This window comes from Ciconia boyciana, chromosome 4, assembly GCF_034638445.1.
Source record: "Ciconia boyciana chromosome 4, ASM3463844v1, whole genome shotgun sequence".
In the NCBI taxonomy this organism is placed as follows: Eukaryota; Metazoa; Chordata; class Aves; order Ciconiiformes; family Ciconiidae; genus Ciconia; species Ciconia boyciana.
The window spans coordinates 57,697,467-57,721,289 of record NC_132937.1 but is presented as its reverse complement, the minus strand read 5'-3'; the positions used below and the strand labels follow the sequence as shown (position 1 = coordinate 57,721,289).

Below are 23,823 nucleotides of genomic sequence, written 5' to 3'. Positions count from 1 at the left end.
CAGAGGCTGAGCGGATGGGGTTTTTTTTCTCCTTACGCCAGCAACTCCTCCAAACCCATGGAAATCTCAAGGCAGCAGTTGCTTCTGCGCAGGCTGAAGCATCACGAGCTCGCGGAGCAGTTGCCCGGTGTGAGGGAGGGCACCAGTGTGAGCTCAAAAGCCACTGAGCAATGGGAGAGAGATTTCCTGGGAGCTGGAGCATGCTGGTGAGGGGACGCTCTTCCCCCACCACAAGCTGTGTCTCTGTCTCCCTGCAGTAGCGGCAGAAGGAATACCTGTGAAAACACCTGGGAAAAGTAGAGAAGCAAGACCCAACCTGAATAATGACTAGCAACACCAAGACCTTTGAAGCTGGTTCGTACACCACTCAACTCACGGATTTCATCATGTGCAGCGGTATTTTTTCATAATCATTCAGACTGGTTTACATGACCACTGCTTGACTCCAATCATTCAAAACAACATGGTGGGTTTTTTTAATTCCTTTTTCTTTATTTGGACAATATATATATACATATGTACAAAAACATCTACGCCTACTTTTTTTTTTTCTTTTCTTTTTTTTACAATTTCATGTGATATACAAAACAGGACAGCAAAATAACTTATAAAGGATACGAATACTGTACAAAAATAAAACTGATTAAACTGTTGGAAGTTGGTATTTTACAGTGTTACAGATCACTAGTCTGTAAAACAGCATTTTGAAGTGTGTCCAGTCTGGTGCATGCTGGGCTAAGTCCATCCGCAAACTGAAAACAGATCTGTAATACAGGTCATGAAAAACTGTTCAAAAGAAGTATGTTGTACAGCTAAACCTCTAAAGCCATGACTTCTCTATAGTAATGAGCTTTCTTAACCAAAGAGAGGAGCTGTCCTAACTTCAGCACTATTAAGTATTTCCAAAATAGTACAAGTACGTACGGTACTAGAGAACCTGATTTTCCTTTTCTTTTCCAACACTTGCAACTCTTCAAAACTTAACTTCAAGATGCAAAGAACTAACCTGCAGCTTGTTTTATGCGTTAGAGCCATTGTTTGCTTTTACTAAAAGGAAAACCCAAAAAGCCCCAAATTAACAAAACAATAAAATGAAATCTCCAAACCTGATTATTCCCAATGTATTCTGTTAGTGCTTAATGAATCACATTAATCCCGTCTGTCCAATGCTGAAATACAGCACGCATTACAGCAAATGGATTACTGTTTAGGAAGGTTTTTTTCAGAAACAGGATCTTGTCACACACAATGACAACATGCGCCTGTACGTCCCATTGTCCCATGGACCAAAGTACCCCCCGCCTGTTGATTCTTTCAGACTTTGCAGGAACAACAATGTTTCTTTAAATGTGCATTCTACCCCAAATATGCAAGGTGGAAACCATAAAGCTGGCCATTTATTTCCATGTTATCGGTTAATCCTGGTAGCTAAGTGACCGAAACATCTATATACTGATTTAGGAGCTGCTTATCAGCTGTAGCTTCCCATTGTGGTTGATAGGATGTGAGGGTGTCTTGTATTTCACAGGATCAGGCCTTAATTTTCCAAGTGCTGCATTTGTCCGACAAAATGGCAACAATCCAGACTACAGGACGGACTCAAAATTTTGTGTGATCTTCACAGAGAAGAATGAAGATGAATGTGCATGCACCCTTTAATCTCACCAGGTTACACATGGCCCTGACCCCACTCAACAAGGCAGCATTAACAGTACTGGTAAGCAGAACACTTTCTGTATTTCTAGATCAATAGAAATACCGAGGCTATTTTTACTAGGAAGAACGTATGTCCCTACAACTCAATTTGGACACCAGAAATTAAAGTTTGGTTTCTAAAATAAATGTTTCAAGAAGCTGAAACGGAGGTAGAAAGTGTGCTTGGTTTCCTGATGTCTTCACTGAAGAAAACACATCCCTTTTTATTCCACAGACTGGTCAATATCCCCAATGCCTTAAAAGCAGTTCTCTTCACATAGACAGAATTTATCATGAACTACACAAGTAAAAACACTATATGCAAACTGATATCTAATGCTGAAAGCCTTATACAACTGTAGAAGAAAACACTCTACTCTCCGAGTTCATTTTTTTTATGTTTGTTTCTAGGAAGCAAGCTTTTTATCAGGTAAAACAATAAGATACTGTAATTGCAGGTATACTAACAAGATTTTTTATGTACAGAATTTTACAAGCTGACCTAAATTTGTCTGCAGTGGAAACACTTTGGGTTTCAGTGTGATTACTCAGGAGATGAATTTGGCCCTAAGTCTCTGTAGTAGGGCTACACCTCCCGTTCCTCTTCTGGAGGAAGGGGTAAAAACCAAACAGGAGAAGAATGTTTCTGGAAAAAATAACGTGTAAACAGAATTCTCCCCCCTTTATGCAGTTGGGGAGGGAAAAGAAAAAATCACCGATAACCTCTTACAGTTCATGCTTTTAACATTAAAAAAAATAATGAAATACTCAGCTAATGACCACAACTTAAAGTTTTCCTTCAGTCAGTGACCTTTTTGCTCCTCTTAAAGAGCAAAAAATAGCTTTAAAATAAACGTAATATTGCCTTTATCAGTGTTTGACGTGCCATGCATGACACGGGTACAACGCAAAGTACCAAGAGAACCTTATGTCGTAAGGAGTATTACGACACACCTTCTGTGCTGTATTTCCAATTAACTCATGGTTTTCCCCCATACTCTACAGAAACAGCCATCAAAAGATGCAGGAGCCCTTCTGAAGCGCTCCTTACAATAATTTCAGCTGTTTCCATTAGCAGAGTGCTCCTAAGGAAAGGTCTACTCTCTCCATAAGCACACACAACTCCCGTAGGAGCCCGCGGGAGTTAGGCAAGGGTATGAAGAGAATAAATCTTTAAGGCAAGTATAGGAAGAGAAAAAACCTTTAAAAAAGCAGCAGTTTATAAAGATGGTAGCTGCTGTTATGCATCCAATTCAGTCAAAACACAGCAGAGTAAAGCACTGTTAGTGGCATTTCTATAGTACAGTACTGTATTTATTGACACATTAAAAGTGTAGCATCAAATGAGAGATGTATGCTTCTGCTCCCACGCCCCCACCACATTATCTAGGCTGACTTGTATTTTTCCAGGTAAGTGAATAACAGAGCTAAATACACATACGGCCAGAAAACGACTGAGCTCTTTGTGGGTTTTTTTTTGCTTTAAGTATCTGCTTGAATTATACAGGTTTTTACTGGAAAAGTGCAGCTTATATTCAAAAGTATAGTTAATACAAAGAAAAATTAAGAAGACCCATTTACCTAATGGGCCTTCTTGAGTATAAATTCACCTTATCTCAGTATATCAATCAGATGCTATTAGTAACATAGGTAATGTTTCTCTTAACAATCTCTTTAAATGCAGGATTGTTCTGAGACAGAAGTAAACCCACTTCTACAATGTGCTATGGAGTTTTTATCTGAGAGTTATTTATGTGACTCGGAAAGTGGTTTTACTCGACAAACTCTAAATACAAGCAGCATTACACTGTTCAACAAAACAAGTTCATGACACGGCAATCACAAAGACCTCGGGGTCACGCTACTGTGGTGGCACAGGCCGGACCATCGAGTCAGACGTATGTACACCAGCATCAATGCTTTACGTTAGAGGAGCTGGTCGCCTCCTCTGCTGGCCATCCCTTCCCTCCTCTCACCCCGCAGTCCACTTGCTCCAGACCGCTGTACCCAGCGCAGGGTGGGGAGGTGGAGGACGGGGAGGAGGGCACAAGAGTGCTTTTTTTTTTTTTTGAACGTCGGCTACATGTGCTTTCTGGCGGTGAGGGCAACCGGCACCACAGCAGATGTTTGTGCTCCGGCACCGCTGCCTGCATCCTCGCCGCGGCTCGCCTCCCCCCGCTACCCTCCCCGGGCCAGCCCTGCCTTCACAAGGAGCTGGTGGAGCTGGACTTTTTGGATCGCTTGATCATGCTGGGGTGAAACTCGGTGTGGCGGCGGGCGTGCTTTGTCAGGTGGTCGCTCCGCATGAACCGCTTCTCGCAGAGGGGGCACCGAAACTGTTTCTCGCCGGTGTGGGTTCGGTAGTGCCGGGTGAGCTCGTCGGAGCGGGAGAACTTTTTAAGGCAGTCGGGCCATGTGCAGGGGAACGGTCGCTCGCCTGTGGGGAGGAAAGGATGACAAGAGATTTAGGGGGGCGGGGGTAATGCAGGCCGGCACGTACCAGCTTTGCAGAGGAGCCAGGGAACACGCTGCTGAGGGGAAAAAGCTGCTTTTGTTTTCTGCCGTGGTGCCAGCGTCTGTGGAGTTGTTGATGACTCGCTTCATCGGGTTTCAGTCTCACCTCCAGCAGAAGCCAAAAACCCCTCCAACCGCATGAAACTCGCACTCTGGTGCAGAACCTTACATGACCCCGAAGACTGTCAAAACAACAGATGAGCGCTGCCTGTGCCTGTACATTTTTCATGTCGAGCTCACTACAGCGGTTTGGGAAAGGAGCGCCAGTATTATTCCTCTGACACTTCTATTCTGCTGAATAAAATCATTTGTAACCATTAGAAAAGAAGCCAAAACAAATCCTTCACCTAGAACAAGTCATTCCAGCCTGAGGAGAACTGAGCAAGGAGGGATCAGGGAGACCGGTGCAGTCTCGGGGCTGCAAACACGTAGAGCAAAACCGCTGCGTCTGCAGAGAAAGTCCCATGCCCCCATCTCCTCCCTTCCCCCAGAAATCCAAGCTGCTCCAGAGAGTAAAGAGAGCCCTCAGTCTCTTAGATGGCTGAGTTAAGGACAGGAAAACTACTTCATCAGTCACAGCTCTATCGCTATAAACGTTTGCTATGATGGTGAAAAACGAAACCAAACACCTTAACCTAAACCACACCCCACCTTTGCTTTTAAAAGCAAGGGTGTAAGGACTGAGCAGCACTCACTGCTCCTGGCACCCCACATCCCTGCAGTTCACCTCTGCAGGCTGCACAGGCTTTGCCTACAGGCACAGACCCAACACCTCCTCACCGGCAAGGCTGACCCTAGTCCACGGCACAAATGGAAATCAAAGGCATTTAAGTTCACACGAAAGCTTTCAGTCACAGACATCATGCACCGCTGCAGTTTGATGCCTTAATTCCTTTTCTTAAGAGTCTCCTGAAGGGAATATAAATGACAGCTATGTGACAGCTATTTATAGTCAACCATGAAATATAAAAACTACCCCAGCAGTTTTCCAACTTGGAAGAGTTGGAAAGAAACTCAAGAACTCCAGTATTTCTTGGTACTGTGAAGTTTGGCACAACAGGCAAGCTCGCTTTACGTTAACGGATCACAAAAAAAAGGAGTATTTACAAGGAAGCGCGCTTTGGAGTCCTCCCCAGACACAACAGCAGTGACTAAAGGCTTGAATGAACAGCCCAGATGCCAGGAGGACAACCAGCAGTGGAAAGCACTGCAGAGCTGTAGGGAGGAGAAAGGGGGCTGAAGGGAGTGGCTGATGGCATCCAAAAGGCCAAGGAGGATGAGGATGGACCAGGTAAGCTGGTACACCATAGGCCCTGAAAGTTCTAGCGAGGCTCTCCAGTAACGCAGCTGTTTTCACAGTTTAGGCTCCTAGCGATACGGTGCTCCCTGGCAGGCGCCTGCTCCGTCCCAGCCCGACCGGCGTGGAGCGGAGCTGCAGCCGGACGCGCAGGACTGCGCAGGTTACAGCAGCCCCTCAGGCGTCCGCAGCACGGCTGCTTCACCCCCGCTTTCTTCCCTCCCCTCACGGCAACGCTGGTCCTCGGTCAGGGGAGAAGGATGCAGAGGGAGCAGTGGGAGCCAAGGCAGCCTGGTGCCTTGGCCCGGTGGAGGCACAGCTGATGGCCATCCTGACCTGGGGCTATTTTTCTTATAAACAGGTTTCTTGGCTCCCTGCTGTACGTTTTTAGACATGGTTGGAAGCCTTCCTGAACAGCCACAGCCTGTATAAAAGAAATTAATTAAAATAGTACGTAGGCTTACACATGCATGAAGGCCACGACCACAGCTACACGGCCGAGCAGCACCGGGAGCCATACAGAGCACTTGCATCCGTGCCCACCATACCTCCTGGCTTTGCCCTGCACAGCGTCTGCCCTTGGCGTCCAAGGCAAACATTTCACTTGCGCTGCTCTTTTGCTATCTATCTCATGGTTTCTGTCGCAGCTCCGGGAAGCAGGCAGCAGTGGGAGGTGCAGAACAGCTTCCTAGCTCCCCCTGGGAACGTGGGAGAAGTGCTATACATCTCGCGTGTGTGGAGGCATCTAGTATACAGCTCTATGTCAGGCACTTTAAACCCCAGAGCACTGGGAGCAGCTCCGGCATTCTGCCCTATCCCCAGAAGCCACATTTCCAACCATCTACCTCAGGACAGCTCTTCAGCCTGCAGAAGTGCCTAACTGTACTACAGGGAGGCCAGGTGCCTAGGCTGGTTAACAGGATCATAGTCTTTGGGGTGCAGTGTCTACATTTTAGGCACGGAAGTATCCAGCCCGGGTGCCTAAAAGCAGTGTTGTGAATCTGACCCCATGCAGCCCTCAAGAAACTGGGCTCCCCCCACCCCTTTCCCAGAACGGCAGATGGGAAGACAAAATGGAGCCTGGTTACCGGAACTCCCTCTGAAACGTGATGGGAGCAGCATGACCTCCACCATCACTACCCCGCACACCCGCTTCATGTGCCAGGGGAAATCACTTTTATGCAGCGTAACCACAAAGCTTTGGGGAAAGGCAGGGCTCGCTCAGGGTCCCTCGCGTACGTGTGGCTCTGCACTCCCTGGGGAAGCAGCCCTGAGCTCAGCGGCGGGAGCACCGAAGGCCATGGGGATGCTGGCACGGCAGAGGCTCGCCCTGCTACCGCTGGGAGAGCCACCGTGCACCGGGATGGCGAACGCAGCAGAGATCACTGCCGGAGACGAGCGGCCGCACTCCCTCAGACGCACGAGAGCCTCCACCAGCACCCACCACCGAGCCCCAGGTACGGCGGCGGCGAACGGCTTCACCACCTTGGCAATGCAGCCACTTTGGAAGCACGTATATGAAAGTATGTGTATGAAAGTAGGCCAGGCATAATCCCCAGCACCAGGATGCATTAAACTCCAGACTTGTCAGAGCAGAGAGACAGGGGGAGGCAGGCTTTTCCAGGCCCTCAGGGGCTGTCTCCGAGCCTGAAGATCTGCTGCCCGCCTCGGTCACAACGCCGTGACGGATGACACCAGCCCGGAGAGATGGTGCTTCAGCGACGGACTTAACAGGTGCAGAGCAGGGGTGGAACGTGCGTCCAGGAGGCTTTTAAGGCAAGGAGAGATGCCTGATGACATGTGATGATTGTCCACTCAGCAAAGCTGGTCGCTGTATTTGCTGCTTGCATTTGACACGCTATTTTTTAAAGCAGCAGAGATGTTTGTGGCGGAGTTCACAGAGCAAACAAGCCTTGCCACTCATACACAGCCCGGCAGGCAATAGCACACAGAGCTGCAATGCAAGCTAGTGCTGCCTCCATCTGGAGATACGGATTTCTGTGTCATGTCTCAGTCAAGAAATATCTTTTCCATATGATTTTTCCCCTTTAGTTTTGGGAGTAGTAATGCTAAAGCTTGAAACGAGCAGAATGAACCATCAAAACGGGGTACCATTATACGCCGTTTTCTTTGCTGGCAGCATGCTACTTACATTTTAAGATATGCCTTAGATGGGATTTCCATCAAAAGATGAAGGAATGGCCACTGGTGTATCACGATTCCTTAAAACTACGTGTGATAGGATCTGAATGCAAGAGATAAAAGATGCAAATAATTTTCTTTAAAAAAAATATATATATATGTATCTCCAGAGCAGCTTACAGAAGCAAGAAGTAGAACAAACTGATTTAGAGGTTACAGGAATAGGCGTGTCTGCAGAACTCCCATCCTTTGTCCTGTGTGCAACCAGGAATGTAGCGGGAGACATAGTTTATACTGAGCATAAGCTAATGGTGGCTCTTCACAGGTCTTCTCTGGAGTCTAAAGAACTGCTGCTCCTGCAGACCTGGCTTGCTCTAAATCCCGTATGGATATAAAAGCCGTTGCAGATCCTTTCGATCTCTGCTCTCTTGCTTCACCTGACCTTTTCTCCCTGTTCCTTCTCCCCACCCTCTACCACAAATGGTTAGTTTCTTCTTCCTCTGCAAGTTTAAACTCTGTATCCAAACTGCTTTGTATGACCTGAGGCAGATCCCCTTTATTTTATTCCATTTCCATTCCATTCTATTCCAAATAGATGCTAAATTATTTAGGTTTTTTTGCCCTACCCTGTGACATTCCAGATTTTCCCACATTGTAGTCTTGTGCAGGAAGGGTTTCTGAAAAAGAATATGAGTGGGCATTAGCAGACTTGTTAACAGTACAGGTAGTACTGGTACTGCGATTCATCATCTGCCCTCTCACTACAACATGCTGCTTTACATGTGGATGACTGAGGTTAAGAGCTGCAGTTCACAGTGGTTTTAAGAAAGATTAATTCCCTTGGACAAACAAGGGATAGAGAAGTTCTGAGTGACTATTTTGTCTGGGAGGGGGAAGGCTGTGTTTTTCAAAGCTGAAGACAAAGTTGATGATTACACACTTGGGCAATTCTCTTGGTGTGTAACAGAACATGCACTAGGACTGGCACACACAATACTAAAATTGTTTGAGCACTGGCTTTACAGAAGACATTCAGAGATTGCTGTTGCTGTGGACAGAAGTCTGGCCAAGGTGAACAGTTTGCTAGGCTCACGCTGTCTTCCTCGCTGACAGAAGTGAGGTTGGACACAGCCACGAGTCCAGAGCCTGGCATCAGTACTAGCTAAAGCAGAACAGTTTGCTGTCAAGTAATGCTCATGATGCTGCTTCACGCATTAACTAGAAAGCCAAACGGACTGTAGCTGCAGCTGCATGAATGGACAGTTAATTAGACACCCTTGACTGACCTATGTCTAATTTAAAGATGAGGCCACCAAGCACACGGTAGGACCGTGCTGCCTGGTATTCACAGCAGCAACTGTTTTAAGTATCAAAACTGGGGAATGGTTCAGAGTTTGACTTGTGGGATGTGGTGCCTCTGCGCAGCTCCCACTCTCTGCCCGGCCGCTGACATGGCCCAGCTGGCCAGCACCTCCTGCTGCAGGGATGCCCACCCTGCCTGCGGCACTTGCCCGCGGCACCTGCCCTGAGGCCCAGCCCGACCGAACTGCAGCAAGGCTGACCCCTCCTGCCAGAAACCTGCAGCAGTTGATGGGCAAGAGGGAGAAGGAAGGGAAAGCACACAAATACAGAAAGCCCAAATAGCGGAATTTCTTGCCACCAGACGAGGGCAAAACTACTTAGCAAAACAGGACTGGCATAATCAGCTCTGCATGGTTCAAATGAGAGAATCTAATCCCCACCTCCATCTTCCAAGATCCTCCTGTACCTCTGTGGCTGCTGGAGCTCAAAATTTCCATAGAAATTTGGTACCCTAGGAATAACTGGTCCTGAACCACAATCCTTGACTTAGAGAAGACAATGATAAGAATTTCTGATTTCCCCCCCCACCCCCCTGTGATCCCACTCAGCCACCACTCTTGCATGTCTCAGTCTCCTGAAGTATGGCAGGCTCTGCAGGTGAATGTCAAGAACATGGTTCAACTTATTGCAAGAGGAAAAAAAAAAAGGCAGGCTACCTTCCTTGCTGCCGAATAGCTGCTCTCTCAGATCTCTCTCACTTTTTTCCCCCCAGTGCATTGCTTGCCCCACACACCCTGAATGAGCAATTTCCTGTGGGACACTGGATTTTGACTGAGTGTCCACATGCAAAACATTCTGGTGAAGATGGGTATTAGAGACATCTGTGCATCCACTTCTGGGCAGAGAGACCAGAGGCCTTTCAAACAGCCTTTTTCCTCTTCTGAGATATTCCAAAATCAGATCATTAAAACACATGGCAACCACAAGGTACCAATGCTGGTGCAAAACAGCACAGAGCGCGATCAGTGGTCAGGATGCTAGGTACCACGTGCCTACAACAAGGGTTTCTGCAACACCTAAACTGTGGCCATCCGGTCTGGCAACAGATCAGACAGACACTGCTTACAGGATAGGCAGCAGACGGATGGGTTGCAGCAAGGGGTTTATTCCACCAGCACTCAACATCACAGGACGATTCAGGTGTTAAAATGCCACTTTCAGCAAGTATTTAGACTGCTCTGACGTCCTCAAAACCAGCAGTCAACAGCTGTTTGCACATGCAGGTGTTTCAGTCTTTTTCAAAAGACCAGATGCAAAACCACCTGCTAAAACCCATTGCTGCTGAGCCGCTGGGAGCCTAAATCCCAGCAAGACTCAGTCTTGCTGTTACCCCCATCTGACACAGCATTAGATGCAAGGGATATCCTTACAGCTTCTCTGACAGATCACAACCCTTCCTGCCTGCCTTTGGGGCTTTCTTTGGGGGACTGTGCCTCCTTTTACATATATATAAGGGGAAGTATATACTTATATATATATAAGTTGGGGAAGCTACCTGGGAGAGGAGTGACCTCCCCAAAGGTCACCAGAGAGTTAAATCTACGCTTTCATAGCTGAGAGGAGTGCCCTCAGCAGTACACTCTTGGGTACGTGGGACAAGTTCCTACCTCGTCTCCTTTCCTATCTTATCTCCATTTCAACTTCCTCTGTTTTGCAGTAATACTTAAATATTAACCGAGCAATGAAGAGAGACCAACTCCTAGCCTGGTTCTTAGGGCACTTACCTGGGATCGAAGAGTGCTGGGTTTAGGCTCCTGTCCTGTCTGAATGATTAAATGCTCGCTAGGTGGAAACAGCTTTGACAAGGGAAGGAGGAATGCAATTTTACATGCATTCAGAAAGATAATAGAATTTTTGTTATTTCACTATCAATTTATTAGCCAGTATTTCAACAGACTTTTCCCTCAAGTTTAAGGTATTTATAGAGTGCTCTCAGACTATTCACAGTCATCGTTACTTGAATATAGACAGTGAGCTACGCTACCACAAGTAAACACCATCTGAAGCATGCTTTTTCATCACTACCCCAGCCTCTGGCCATTTAATCTTAACTTGGCCCCTCCCTGCCCTTCCAGCTGCAGGTTTGGGAGCTGTGCGAGGCCACAAGCGGCAGCCCGGTACACAACAGCACAGCAGCCAACGAAGGGCAATGACTGTGATCCCAGCGATCCTAACAGCTTGGGCTGCAAGAAACACCAGCTAACAAGAGCAGGTGACACCCACCACACGGTCTGCAATGCCACAGCACAACAGTGTGCAGGAACTCAGAAAAGCTGCATTTTCAATACATCCATCTGGAAACAGGAGTCGCACTCCTATGGGTGATGCCTGTTCACTGCTTCTGTCCTACATGTGCACTTCTTTACGTTGACTCAATTAATATACAAACCTTTCTGGAGTGCTTTCCCACTGTGACACATACACCTGCTTAATGTTTTTATTTTTTAGGAGAAAAAAAAACCAAAACCCACAACACAACTGGGAGTCAGGCAACACTGAACTTAATCTTGAGGATTTTTGCCTACCTTCCTGAGCTGGCAAGGCTTCCAGTCAGTATGATAGTGTTTCTCCGAGACCTGGAAACATGCCTATTAGAACTCCAGCAATTTGTGCATTTGCATTAACCCTTGAGAATGGGTGTTTCAGATGGAGGTCTGAATTTAGCAAAAACGTCCTGCTGGCTCCACTTTCTGCTCTTCAGTCTTATTCTAAAGGATCTGGCAAAGTGACATCGCATGAGCTGGATAAGAGGGGCTTAAAATGCTAAATTTCAGATTATGCTCCCACAAAATACCCAAAAAAGCTCCCAGCGAGCAGAGGATTGTCAACATATCAGCATCTGTACAGTCTGTCAAGCTAGCGATAATCTAGAACACAAATAACAAAGCAGCACAGTCAAGATCAAACTGATACGGGGGCTGGATCGATGCCACGATATCTAGATTGCAGCACTAGGCAGCTGCAGCACTTATCTTTCCTTTCTACCAGAAATGCCTCTCAGCTTCACTGTGCAGACCACCGACCTACGGGTCCATGCCTCTGCCTATAGCCCTGCTACCAAACATCCGTGAGAGCCAAATGCCAGGAGAGCTCAAGGGTGCATCAGCTGCCCAATGTAACAAAACTCTTGGTATTATTTGGACCCAGTCTACACAATGATGCAGTTGGCTGAAACGCCTAGCTGAAGAGGGAGAACTTTTCCCACATTTGGTTTTTGTGTGTCTTACCTCTTAATTAAGGGTACCTGATGCAGACGTGAACTTCCCATTGATCCACAGCACCACGTATTAAGAAGCATCTGGGATTCACCTCCCCAGGCAAATAAAATCCTACGGGTCCTGTTTGAAGAAGCATCCCACAAACTAGCTTTATGGTACCTTCTCTGTCCCTCTTTCCTGACCAGGAGGATCTGCTCTCAGCAGCCACGTGCCATTTAACTGGCTTGTATTCACACCATCATAGCAATTGTACATTCCTTAAAGTTTTTTTCTCCTGACAGTTTCTCTCCCTCTCCCTGTCAGTATCTTGCCCTTTGCTCCACGCTCCCTGCCCGGGCCTTCTGACCAAGATTGCTTGTTTACTCTCGTATGCCTTTATTTTCCCTGGAAACCCTCTGGCCTGCACATCCCTCTCCGCTAAGCTGCCCGTGCCCCCCATCTTTGAGGCTAATAATAACCCTACACATTACTGGCCATAATCAAACCTCTGAAAGTTTGAGAAGTCTGTGCATTTTCAAGGTAACTCTCTGCATACCTGCTGTTACTTGTCATTTTCTTGGCCAGCCAAGTCCCTCACTTTCTCCTGACCGCCACACTGCTTCCAGGGCTCAGGTCTTGTGCACGTCTTGCCGATACGTCTGGGCCTTTTTCTATGCTCTGAAGGGAAAGTCTGCGAGACTTGGTCATGCCATCTCAATGCTCAAGACTCCCAAGCAAACACACCACTCATAATCCCTCCTGCCACCGGCAAACTTCAGCAGAGTTTACGTGTCCTATACTCCCATAACAACATCCCATTAGGTATGGTCACATTGTAGAGCTATCCCTCCACCTGCCTCCCCAACAAACGGTTTTTGACTTGTGAGCTGTCAGGGATCATGCTGTCTTTTCTCTCCTACACCAAGTGCCATGCACCTCAGAGATCCTACTAGAAACAGCTCATGCAGAACAACCTTACCTGTAATGCTCTTCCTGCTCAAGACACCAGAACTTAAATAATAAATTCCAAGTTACTTTTGGATGGTAGGGGACGCAATACTTCAGTTTCAGTGATATGCTTGTCCTTGTATTCCCAGGCCTTTGCAAATTAATACGTTTTGAATGTAGGTACACATACACGACAGAATGAAGAACTGCCTGATCATATCACAGAAACACCAGGGGCCTGGCGAGGAATGAAAGGACTATCCCTCCAGGAAGGGGCAGAGTTCAGACTTCCTTGGCTTCCTCCTACAAATCCTGCTCTCCTAAGTCACGCCAAGTTCAGTGGGATTGGCAGCACAAGCAAGGGGGCTGTTTGCACAAGTAGGACGTGCAGTACCATCCACTGACCTTTTTCTGTTAAGATCAACGCAGAAGACAATTCCTGATGGATGGCTAATTTGGGTCTTCTGGAAATTGAACTAGAGTCATCATCAAAGGCCCAAACTTCAAGCAAACAGTTATACAGATATTTTTAGTCTCTGAAATATGGAATGCTTTTGAACCAACGAGTTTAAAAAATCATTAATAAGATACAGACCTCTAACCTCTGAGCATCAAGTCTTTGGTCTTCTACTCTTCTACCTTTATTTGGTATTTCATTTCTTGCTTTGCATTAGCTTACCAGAGATGGTCCGGTGAATTTTTAGATTCCCACCATTACATAGCACCGAGCAGTATCCAGAGCTTTCCAACTTGCTTGGTTAGTATCCGTGAGTAAAGAGAGCTGTGGCTACAAGAAAGCTCACAGGTGTGAATGGAAATCCTAAAGCCATTTTCCAAGATAGAGAGACTGGGATTAAATATTAAAAATTTAAGACCAGGAAACTTCTACTGGTGGCTGCGAACCTACTTCCACTAAAGGCTACACAGTAGCAAGAAACCCAGTTGGTGGCCCGATGAAAAACGGCAGGTAGATGAAAGCAATTCAAGAGGCTCGGGTATATGAGAGAGAAATTATTTGGAAAAAAATGAAAGAAAATGGTACTAAGGAAGGAGCATCAATGATCTGCAATACGCAGTTATGAATAAATCCAGAGGTCCCATTGAATCCCACTGTTGCTAAGGAATTGTTCTGCCATCTATAAAAATCATTAACATTAGCAGTATCGTTTAGCATTTCAGTTAGCTACAATTAACTGTTCACATTAGGAAGCTCTGAAAGTTCATTACTGTGGGATGTCTGTAGTAGTTTTAACCACAGAGAACTACCGTGATGGTGTATCAGTGCGTCTGAGTCAAACATCTCATACTTGGAGCTAAGGCCACCCACTTGTGAGCAGCACATGCTAAACCTCACGCCACTTCAGGAGATACTTATAACACTACTGCTTACAGCAAGCCGTGTGGGTTGTACAGTACATTAATTTACATGTCATCACCCAGAACACTATCCCAGTCGATGTCTATTTTGGTTCCCATATTGGGGTGGATATCTGAGCATGGGGTAGAGTACATGGAAATGATGTTAACGCATTTTCTTTGTCACTTGTGAGCCAACATTTTGCAAGGCATCAGTTACATTGCAGCCTCCAAAAGAGCATCAGAGCTGCAGTCTTTGAGCCGGTAAAACAACAATCCTTGGCAGCGGTCCTGAGGTCAGTACAGGGTCACCACTGACCATCCTCCTTCCCGGCTCACAGAGACAGTCTTAACTGTCTAACCGCAGAGCTCCCCGCTGAGCCACATCCAGTAATCCTCCTCCTCCTCCTCCCCCTGATCTCTCGAGCTGAGCACCCAGCAGATCTGCCAGCAGGGCACAGGTAGGCAACCAGCAGCGGGCCTCCTCCTCCGCAGTACACCTAGGCGCACAGGCAAGCCAGAGCAACGGAAGTTTAGCTGGAGCTCAGATGTGGCCATGCCCTACCTAGGCCGCGTTAAACACGACAGCAATGCCTCATGGTACGTTCCTCAGGTGATAAACTTGTTTTGTGCTTCACCACTTACCGTCACTGCCAACAGACAAAATCCAGAAAAGAACTGCCATCTACAGAAGAGACGTGAAGCACGTGAAGTAAGCGTTGGCAGCGTTCGTCTCCTTTGATCCGCTCCCTTCCATACTCGCACACGACCCTTTCATTTAGAGCAATTTTTAAGCAGCCTTGCATACCGCACTGCGACCCCAGCTGCAGTTCAGACACGTAAAGGTTTTTATTCAGCCACTTGAACTAGACGGCTCAGAAAACCACCCCCAAACACGCAGGAAAGTCTACAGTGGCTGTCCCCTCAGCGCTTAGGCCGCCGGAGGAAGTACGAATTGCTGCCGCTGACAGATTTTCATCTCTAGGTTTCCATGTTGCCACACCCTCCCAAGCGCCGGGGCGAGGACAGGGGTGCGGGCGCAGGCGGCCCGGCGAGCGAAGCCCTGGCGGAACACGCCAAAGCTGGGTCGCGATAAGCGATACCGGGACGGACAGCTGGGCAGAGCAGAGGCCGGTCCCCTACGGACGGCGCCCAGATCTTCCCGGCCGGAGGAGCCGCGCCGGGGCAGGGCCGGCACGGTCCGGAGAGTAACGCGGCTCCCCGGCGCTGCTCTGCTGCACCCGCCGCGCTGCCACCGGCTTTCAGGGGATGCGCTCCTCAATTGCCCCCTCCGGCCCGCTGCTCCAGCGCCCGCGGGAGGGGGGTGTGCCAACCAGCCCCCGCGGCGCAGCCCACCGCGGCGCAGGGCAGGCGCCGCCGCCCCCTCCCGAGGCGCCGCGGCCCCGGGGCGCGCGGCTCCCCCGCCACGCAGTACGGCAGAAGGAGGCTCGGCAAAGGCGGGCCGAGCACCGGGGCAGCGGAACGCGGCCGGTTCCCGACGGCGGGCGCAGCAGGGGGCGCGGGCAGCGCGCGCCGGCCCGCAGCGGGGCGGGGGCGGTCCTGCCCCGGCCTGCGGTGGGGCTACGGGCCCAACCTGCCCCGCGGCGAGCGCTCGCCCGCTACGCCGGTGGAAAAGCCGATTCTCGCCGCCCCGGTGATCTCCGCACCGGCGCCCCGAGCGGGCTCGGCGTCCCCCGCCGCAAGCCGCCAGCGACAGCCGGGCCGGGCGCTGCGGCGCCGGCTTGGCAAGCCCGGCCTGGCGACCCCGGCCGCCGGCCCCCGAGCCGCCCCGGCCACGCGAAGTTCACTCTGCTCCCCGGCCGGGGCCGGGCTGCCCGCGGGGAACGGGCGGGCTCCCGGCCGGGGCAGGCAGGCGGCAGGCAGGGCGCGGCGGGAGGCGCTGCCGCAGCCCCGCCCGCTCCAGCCCGACCCGGGGCGCCGGTCCGGCACGGCGGCGGGGAGGGAGGGGAAGAACAGGAAAAAAGGACCGGGGGGGGGAGGGGTGTGGAGTGTGGGGGGTGGGGGGGAGAACAAGCGAAAAAGCAAAAAAAAAAAAAACCCAAACCCAAAAGCCGAAGCGGAGAGGCAGGGCGGCGGGGGCGCGCCGGGACGCCGGGCACGCCGCCGGCCGGGTTCATCCGAGGACAAGCGCTCGCTCGCTCGCTGGCTGGCTCCCTCCCCCCGCCCGCCTCTCTCCCCCCGCCCTCCGCCGCCGCTGACCTGTGTGCACACGGTAGTGCGCCTTGAGGTGGGAGGACTTGCCGTAGACCTTGCCGCAGCCGCTGTAGGGGCACTTGTGCCGCTTCTCGGCCGCCAGCTTTCCCTTGGGGGCGGCCCCGGCGGCGCGCAGGCGGGGGGGCGGCCCCGGCGGCGGGCTGCGGGGCGGGCTGGAGCCCGGCTCGGTGGCCGCGTCGCTGTCGGAGCCCGCGTCCTCGTCGGGGCTCTCCACGCTGTCGCTGCAGACGGAGGGGGCGGGCACCGGCCGGTACTTGTTCAGCTCCAGCAGGCTCTTGGCGATGGCCAGCAGCGCGCAGTAGTCCTTCCAGGCGTCGCGGGGGTCGCGCAGCTCCCGCGCCGCCTCCCCCTCGCCCGGCACCTTCAGCCGCGCCGCCTCGGGCACGGCGGAGCGGTTGGAGATAGAGACCAGGCACTGCGCCGCCACGAAGTCCACGTAGGCGACGGCCGACATGGTGCGGCCGCGCCCCGACGACGAAGGGGGCTCCGGGCGCCCTCAGCGCGCGCCCGCCGGGCCGGCCGCGCCGCCGCCAGCCATGGCCCGCCCGCGGCGCGGGGTCTCTGCGGCGCGGGGAAAGAGCGGCGCGGAAGGCAAGGGGGAAAGATAAATAGCGGGGCGCCGGCAGGTCCCTCACCGCCGCCCCCCGGGGGCGGCGCGCAGCCGGCGGGGGGGAGCGCCGCCCGCCGCCCGCGCGGCCAGCGCGGGTCCGGCGCGGGGGCCGGGGGAAAGGAGACCGCCCGCCGCGCCGCCGCGCCCCCCGCCGCCCCCCCGCTGCTGCCCCCGGCCGGCCGCGCCGAGTCCCATCACGTCAGGCGGGAGCCCCCTCCCGCCCCCCCGATTGGTCAGCGGGCAGGGCCGGCCGGCTCTGTTTACCTTCTCCCCCCGCCACTCACGGCGCCCCTTTCCTAGGGGGTGTGTCCGCCGGGCGGCCGCCCCGCCAATCCCCGCGCTCCCTCCCCAGGCCGCGTGCTACTCCGGGCGCCCCGCCGCGCCCGCTTAAAAGGGCGCCGCCGCCGGCAGGAGGGGGCGGGGGCGCCGCGGCTGCCTCCCCGCCGCCCGGGGCAGCCCGCTGGCCGCCGCCGCGCCCCGGCACGCTCGGCGGCGCCGCCGGCCGCGGGTCGGCGGGGCAGCCCGCGGCGGCGGGGGGGCCGCGCGGCGCCGAGCGGGTTAAGCGCCTGCCTGGAAGCCCTCCGGTCCCAGCAACCGGCCGGCCAATGGAAAGTGAGCCGGCTGATGTCACTGGCGAGGCGGCCGCCAATCAGCGCCGCGTTCCGAAGGGTGCGCAACACTTGTAAACCCGCCGGGCGCCCGCGACTCGCCCGGCCCCGCCCACCGCCGCGCGGGGAGCCCCGGGGCAGCGCGCGGACCGGCCCCTGCCCGCACCCCTGCCCGCACCCCTGCCCGCGCAGGCGGGTGGGGCGGCAGGGGGCCCCCGCGCCCTGCCCTGCCCTGCCCTGCCCTGCCCTGCCCTGCCCTGCCGGGGAAAGGCCCCGCCCGCGCGGGGCTTCGGTGACCGAGGCGCGAACCGCGGGCCCCCGCGGGACGGAGCGCTGCGCCGGGCCTCCGGACGGCGCTCCCCGGGCCCTGCGGGCAACAGGCGGCAGGACGGGCCCTGCGCAGGAAGCGGGAGCCCGGCCGCCCTGCCAGGCCCCCCGGAGAAACGCGGTGCCGCTAGACATGTCATCGTCGCAACGTCATCCCCGAGACACACGGTTCCCTCAGATGCAGCGGAGAGAGGTGGCGGTGGGGCAGCGAGACCCCCCAGCCCTCTCCCCGGGCGCTGCTGCTCTCCCCCGGGCACGCAGGTGTGCGGGCGGGAGCTCCGCCTGCGGCCACGCAGCGCAGGGGAGAAGCGCTGGTGCCGAACCGCCCCGAGGGGCTGCACCGTGGCTGTGCCGGCGCGGGTCGGTCAGCAGACAGAGGTCAGGCTGGTGAAAGGCGTTTCCTATCGCCCAGCGCAAACGAATCTGGAAAACCCGCCATCTCTGCCCAAAGAACGTGTCCCCCATCCCCATCTGCGCCAGCGAATGCGCAGAGCTTATAGTGCATTGCGAAGGTTAACCGACCTGCACGCCACAAGAGGAGAGTGAAAAATTATTTTCTGGGCCAAGCGCTATTTAAAAAAAAGGGGAAAGAAGTTGCCATCATCCATAAACCGGCAGTGCGGAGATGCGAAGCATGTTCGTTTGTATGTTTTGCTGTTCTGCAAGTGTCAGGAGAGAACGCAACGGGGAAAGGCTCTGCCTTTGAAATAATGTACGTGGGCCTCCATGTAGCATTAATCAAAGTAAAACCAGGGCGCCTCTGAAATCCTATAGCTGCAGAAGCACTCCTCTCGGATGGAGCAGTTTTACTCTCCTTTTGTGAACTGCAGCCCAACGAGACCGAGCCACGGCAGGCCAGGGTCCCTCATTGAACCTCCCTGTCCTCAACTCCAGCCCATCCTTCCTCGCAAAAACAGACAGGGCCCAAACGGTAAAGAGCTTTATGGATTGCTATTAATCTCTTCAACTGAATATGGAAATAACGAGGAAGCGGCTACAGAAATGAGGCACCATTGCTCTCTTCCTGCAGGAAATAAAAATGAGTAGGTGTCAGCCATTTTGTATACTAGCACGCTAAATCTCTAGGTACAACCTTGGGCAATAATAATCCTTTGTCACGGATAATTGGCATCAGGCTGAAATAATTTTGTGTATCATAGCTGGGGACAAAAGAACTAGTGGCTACATCTGTAACTGGATCATTTGTAGGGTGATGAAGATCAAATAGAAAACACGAATAGAGCAATTTACCTAACAAGGCAGTCATCAAGGGATGAATGTCACTTTTGCCCTGTTCTCAGAGCGTTTTTCCCAGTTGATCCGGCATCCCTTGGCCTCCGGTGCTTACAAGGCACCAGGCAGAAGAATAAGCTATGACCTCCAGGTCTGATGGGAAGGAGGAACAGAAGGGGTTGTTGTTCCTGTACCACTAACAGTGTCGATATATACATCTTTTTGGTGGCTACAGGTGGCTACAACCTTCTCTTTCCTTCAGAGGGGCAAGAGCATTTTCCACGGAAAGCTGACCCCCTGGTTCATTAACCTGGATATCCGCAACGTAGCTTCAAGTTGCCCGTTTGTCAGCTTTTCTCACAGCACTTTCAGAACTTCTTTGGCTGACGCGGTCCAAAAGTTCCAGCTAGGAGATGTCGTTGTCCACCTTTCAGTGACATGAAAGTCACTTCCCAGAAGATGAATTGCCTAATCTGAGTCTGATCATAACGTTAACCAATCCTCAGTTACATACCTCTTGCATTAATTTATACAGTTCAGAGAGGGAAGTGTTAACAACCAGTAAAAAGAATGCCAAACCTTTTTTCTTTGCTAGCTTGTTTTGTTTTAAGCTAACTCTTGGCGTCTAGTTTAAAGGCTAGAAAATAATCTGTGGCCAGTTCCATAATGAGGAAGCACACCAAGCTTTTAAAATAATTCCAGTATGCCTCCAAGAATACATTGCCTATTAAAGACAAAATAACGCCTTTCATTTTGATGTATGTAGTAGTCCAAAGCTCCAAGACCCCAGGCTAATTAGGTCCAAATGACACTTACAAAGTGATGCCAGCAGAATTTTATACTTGGAGACGGTGTCAAAATGACTGTGGCTACTTTCTGAACAACAGCACACACGTGCCGGGGAACAGGGTTGTGCTCGCAAATTCCTTTGTCTCCAGGCGATCCAGACGATAGGGGCCATAACTTGGATTTGACTGTGGTGATGGTAACATTTGGTTTCAGAGCATCCATTTAATCCATAGGTCAGTTTTTAATGTATGGGAAAGCTAATTTTTTGCAATAGCTAGGCTAACCAAGGATGATGATCGTAGCTTGTAGAGGTAATAGCGTAAACCCACTACAGCAGTTCGATACAGCCCTGACACCTGGGGCACCTTTGGCACCAAATGGCACTCACTTGCCAAAGCCTGCAGTCCAAATTCAACCCCCTGTTTACGGCTCCAAACCAGCTCCTTGTGGGCAGATGTTTGCCCCCTCCGCGGTCCCCAGGTACAGGAACATAGCACATCTGGCCGCTCCTTCCCAGGAGCAGCTACGCCAACGGTGTCAGGGTGGAGGTCGTCAGCGGCCATTTTTGAGGAGGCTGCTCATTCTCTGAGCCAGAGGAAAGGCGCACAGATGGGAGCTGTTACGGAGGGCGTAAGTGAGGAAGACTGTGACCCCCAGGCAGTGAGAAAGGCACGGGTGGGGGCTCAGGTCACAGCCAGGGGCTCACGCTTGAGGGGAGGGCAGGGAGACGTTGCGGGGGGGGAAGTAGCAGAGAATGAGAAGTGAGATTCAAGCACCTGCAAAGAAGGAGAGGGAGAACAAGTCTGTGTGTTTGTGTATGTGAAGGATAAGGCCACCCTTCCCGCATCTGAGAGATGCGCCCAGGTTCTGTGAGAGAGGGGGAGCTGCGGAGGAAGAAGGGCTATTTATTATCTTTCAGGCTTTCAAAAATGTCTTCTGTTTTCAAAAGCAGAAGTTTTCAGAGTAAAAACCATGTCAGCTCTCCTTTTCTCCATGACCCCAAATCTCCTGCACGCTGAACCTGTGCCTAAAACACTGCACCCTTTTTTTGGAGGATGAGGACAGCATGCAAGCACCTGGCAGGCACGCTCGGAGGGACCTGCAGTCTGCGGGAGCCCTCAAGTTTCTGTGCTCCAAAAGCCCCTTTGTGTAAATGACCTTTAGTGCTGCTGTGACTGAGACGACTTTCTTTTGAGGAGCAAGGGGGTGCGTAAAGACTGGCAGGAGTCAGTCGTTCTGCTTCAAACCTTGTTCAGTTGCCTTCCATGGGCTCTTCTACAGAGTGCAGAAGTTTCTTCTCTGAAGGTATCTTCCTGCCAAGACAATATAAAGAAATCCATCCTGCTTCTCTATTAATATTTGCTAATATTTTGAAGACCAGAGGCTCCGAGTGTTATTGCAGTTTCTGCTTTGACCTTTTCCATTCTCCAAGGCGCTTGAAACTACATGTGGTATAAGCTCCATATGATTAGACAAGATGCTGAGGACTGATCAATGGTTAGAAATGGCTGAAATTATATGGCAAGGTAAATGGCCTGTTTGCTGACCTGTGTTCTTAGAGCCTGTGACCATGCTTCAAATTTGTTGTGTGATTGGTATTATGGCAGTATTACAGAATGGTAATTCAGCAGTCATATAAATATGAACACGTTATAAAGTATTTTACATGTACGTGGTATCTTTCATACCAATGTGCTGCCCACATCGTCTGCATCTATTATCAGGGAAATATGGCAACCTCTTCCATCAGACAACAGCAACTGCCCATTGCGAAGTCTTGTGCGGAAGGAAGGAAGTGTTTTTAACCTTTTGAAGAAATGCGTCTCAGTCACTGAACACACAGAGCGGATAAAAAGTTGCTTTATAAAGCAACATCTGAAGTAACAGAAGCCTTCAAATTCGACTTTTGTAGATCAGAAAGGGAAAACGAGAGTCAGCACAGCTGATTGCCATATAAAGGCTTGCAAGACACAGTACGTATGCTGAAAGTAGTTTTCACACTAGCAGACTGGCCTTCCATTTTAAAAGCAGCTACACAGTAGGCAGCTATGGACAGAAGACACTTTGGGCCTCAAAATCCAGAAGTATGAGCATTAGCGGTCTCAAATTTAACTTTCTGTAAAAACGAGTGTTGGGGTTGCAGAGCTGTATCAGCAAACGCGTTCCTTTCCTGTTTACTCCTCAGTGTGGCAAACCATTTGCTACTTGGAGGATTACTGTTTCTCTGTTCTTACCTTTAACTTCTTCTGGTCTAATTCTGTCCATATTCTGCATGGCGGGATTGATTGCGGGTCTTGAGCTCTTTCTAGTATCTCCTGAATAGCAGTTAATGTCCTTAACTGTGACCCATTCTGCTGATCCTGAACCTCAGAAAGAAGGTTGACTCCTCCCTCCTGGGGCTTACCTCTGCCGGTGGTAAGTACCCAGGGGTTGTCTATGCCTCAGTTAATTTACAGCCCACGTGGGCACCGTGGATCTGGATTTAAACTCGGTTTGGGTACTGGTAGCGGTGTAGCCATGGCAGCATTGAACTCAGCGTGGGCTAGCTGCTTGAGTATGCACCCAGGATCCCAGATGGATTTTACAGCCTGCATCAGACACCATCCTTCAGTGTGTGTATGGGTGTGTGAGTCTCGAGTTCAAAAGTAGAAAGCTAGACTACAGTTAATTTGGGAACGTCTACCTTCGACTGCAGCGAAGAAACCCAATGAAAAATGAACCTGCGGCAGAGCCAGCATGTAACATACATGGGGAATGTGGACTGGGGATCAGCCTCAGATTATGGCTAGGTTTAAAGGATGTGATTCCACTTGATTCAATGGTTCACAGTGTTTTCATAAACTGGTCCAAAAAAACCATCCCAGCCCTTGCTTTCTCAAGATTTGTACCACTGTACCAGGTAAAAATAGCTTTTTGTCATTTCCATCAGGGAGCACTGGGCCAAAGCTTATCAGGTAAGTTTGTTGAGTGCCTTTGTATGCAAGGCCTTCGAAACTTCCTAATTAACATTGACGCGACAGCAAGAGTTCGTGGCAGCTCTGCCGTTCCCCTGTGGAAGGCTGTCACGGGGAAGGGGGTGCTGCGATACAGGCGATAAGTAAGCACCGTCGGGCAGCTCGCCCCCTGGACGAGGCATTGCAATGTTTCATTAAAAACAGAGGGGAAAAAAAAAGGAGAGGGATGGAAACAGAATGAGCTGAACTGCAGTCCATGTGCTTCGAGGAAGGCGTGAGGTCTTCGAGGATGGAGATGAACCTTCTCTGGTCAATGCAGGCAGGGGGGCAGTCACAGACCCCGGTGCGGCCCCTCCGCCCGGAGCCGGAGACCCTGGACCTCGCCTTCGGCTCCTCGGCGAGGTCCAGGGTCGCCGACTCCGGGCGGAGGGGGCCACCGGGCAGCGCTGCTCGCCCCTCCCGAGCTGTCCGCAGCTCCGCTCCGCACTGCGGGCTGCAGGCGTACGTGCGGCGCCGGTAGGGGTGGGTCCCACCGCATCGTCGGCGTCGCCGCTTT

The 23,823-nt window shown here is 51.4% G+C and overlaps 1 protein-coding gene across 1 annotated transcript; it reads right to left on the bottom strand.

Moving 5' to 3' along the window:
* Positions 1 to 527: 527 nt before the first annotated feature.
* Positions 528 to 17,569, bottom strand: KLF9 (KLF transcription factor 9). The gene is made up of 2 exons (XM_072860286.1): positions 16,732 to 17,569; positions 528 to 4,132 (listed from the first exon to the last, which is right to left on the bottom strand). Exons 1-2 carry the CDS (start codon positions 17,198 to 17,200, stop codon positions 3,900 to 3,902), a joined length of 702 nt encoding a protein of 233 aa, XP_072716387.1. The 5' UTR covers positions 17,201 to 17,569; the 3' UTR covers positions 528 to 3,899.
* Between the last annotated feature and the right edge of the window lie 6,254 nt (positions 17,570 to 23,823).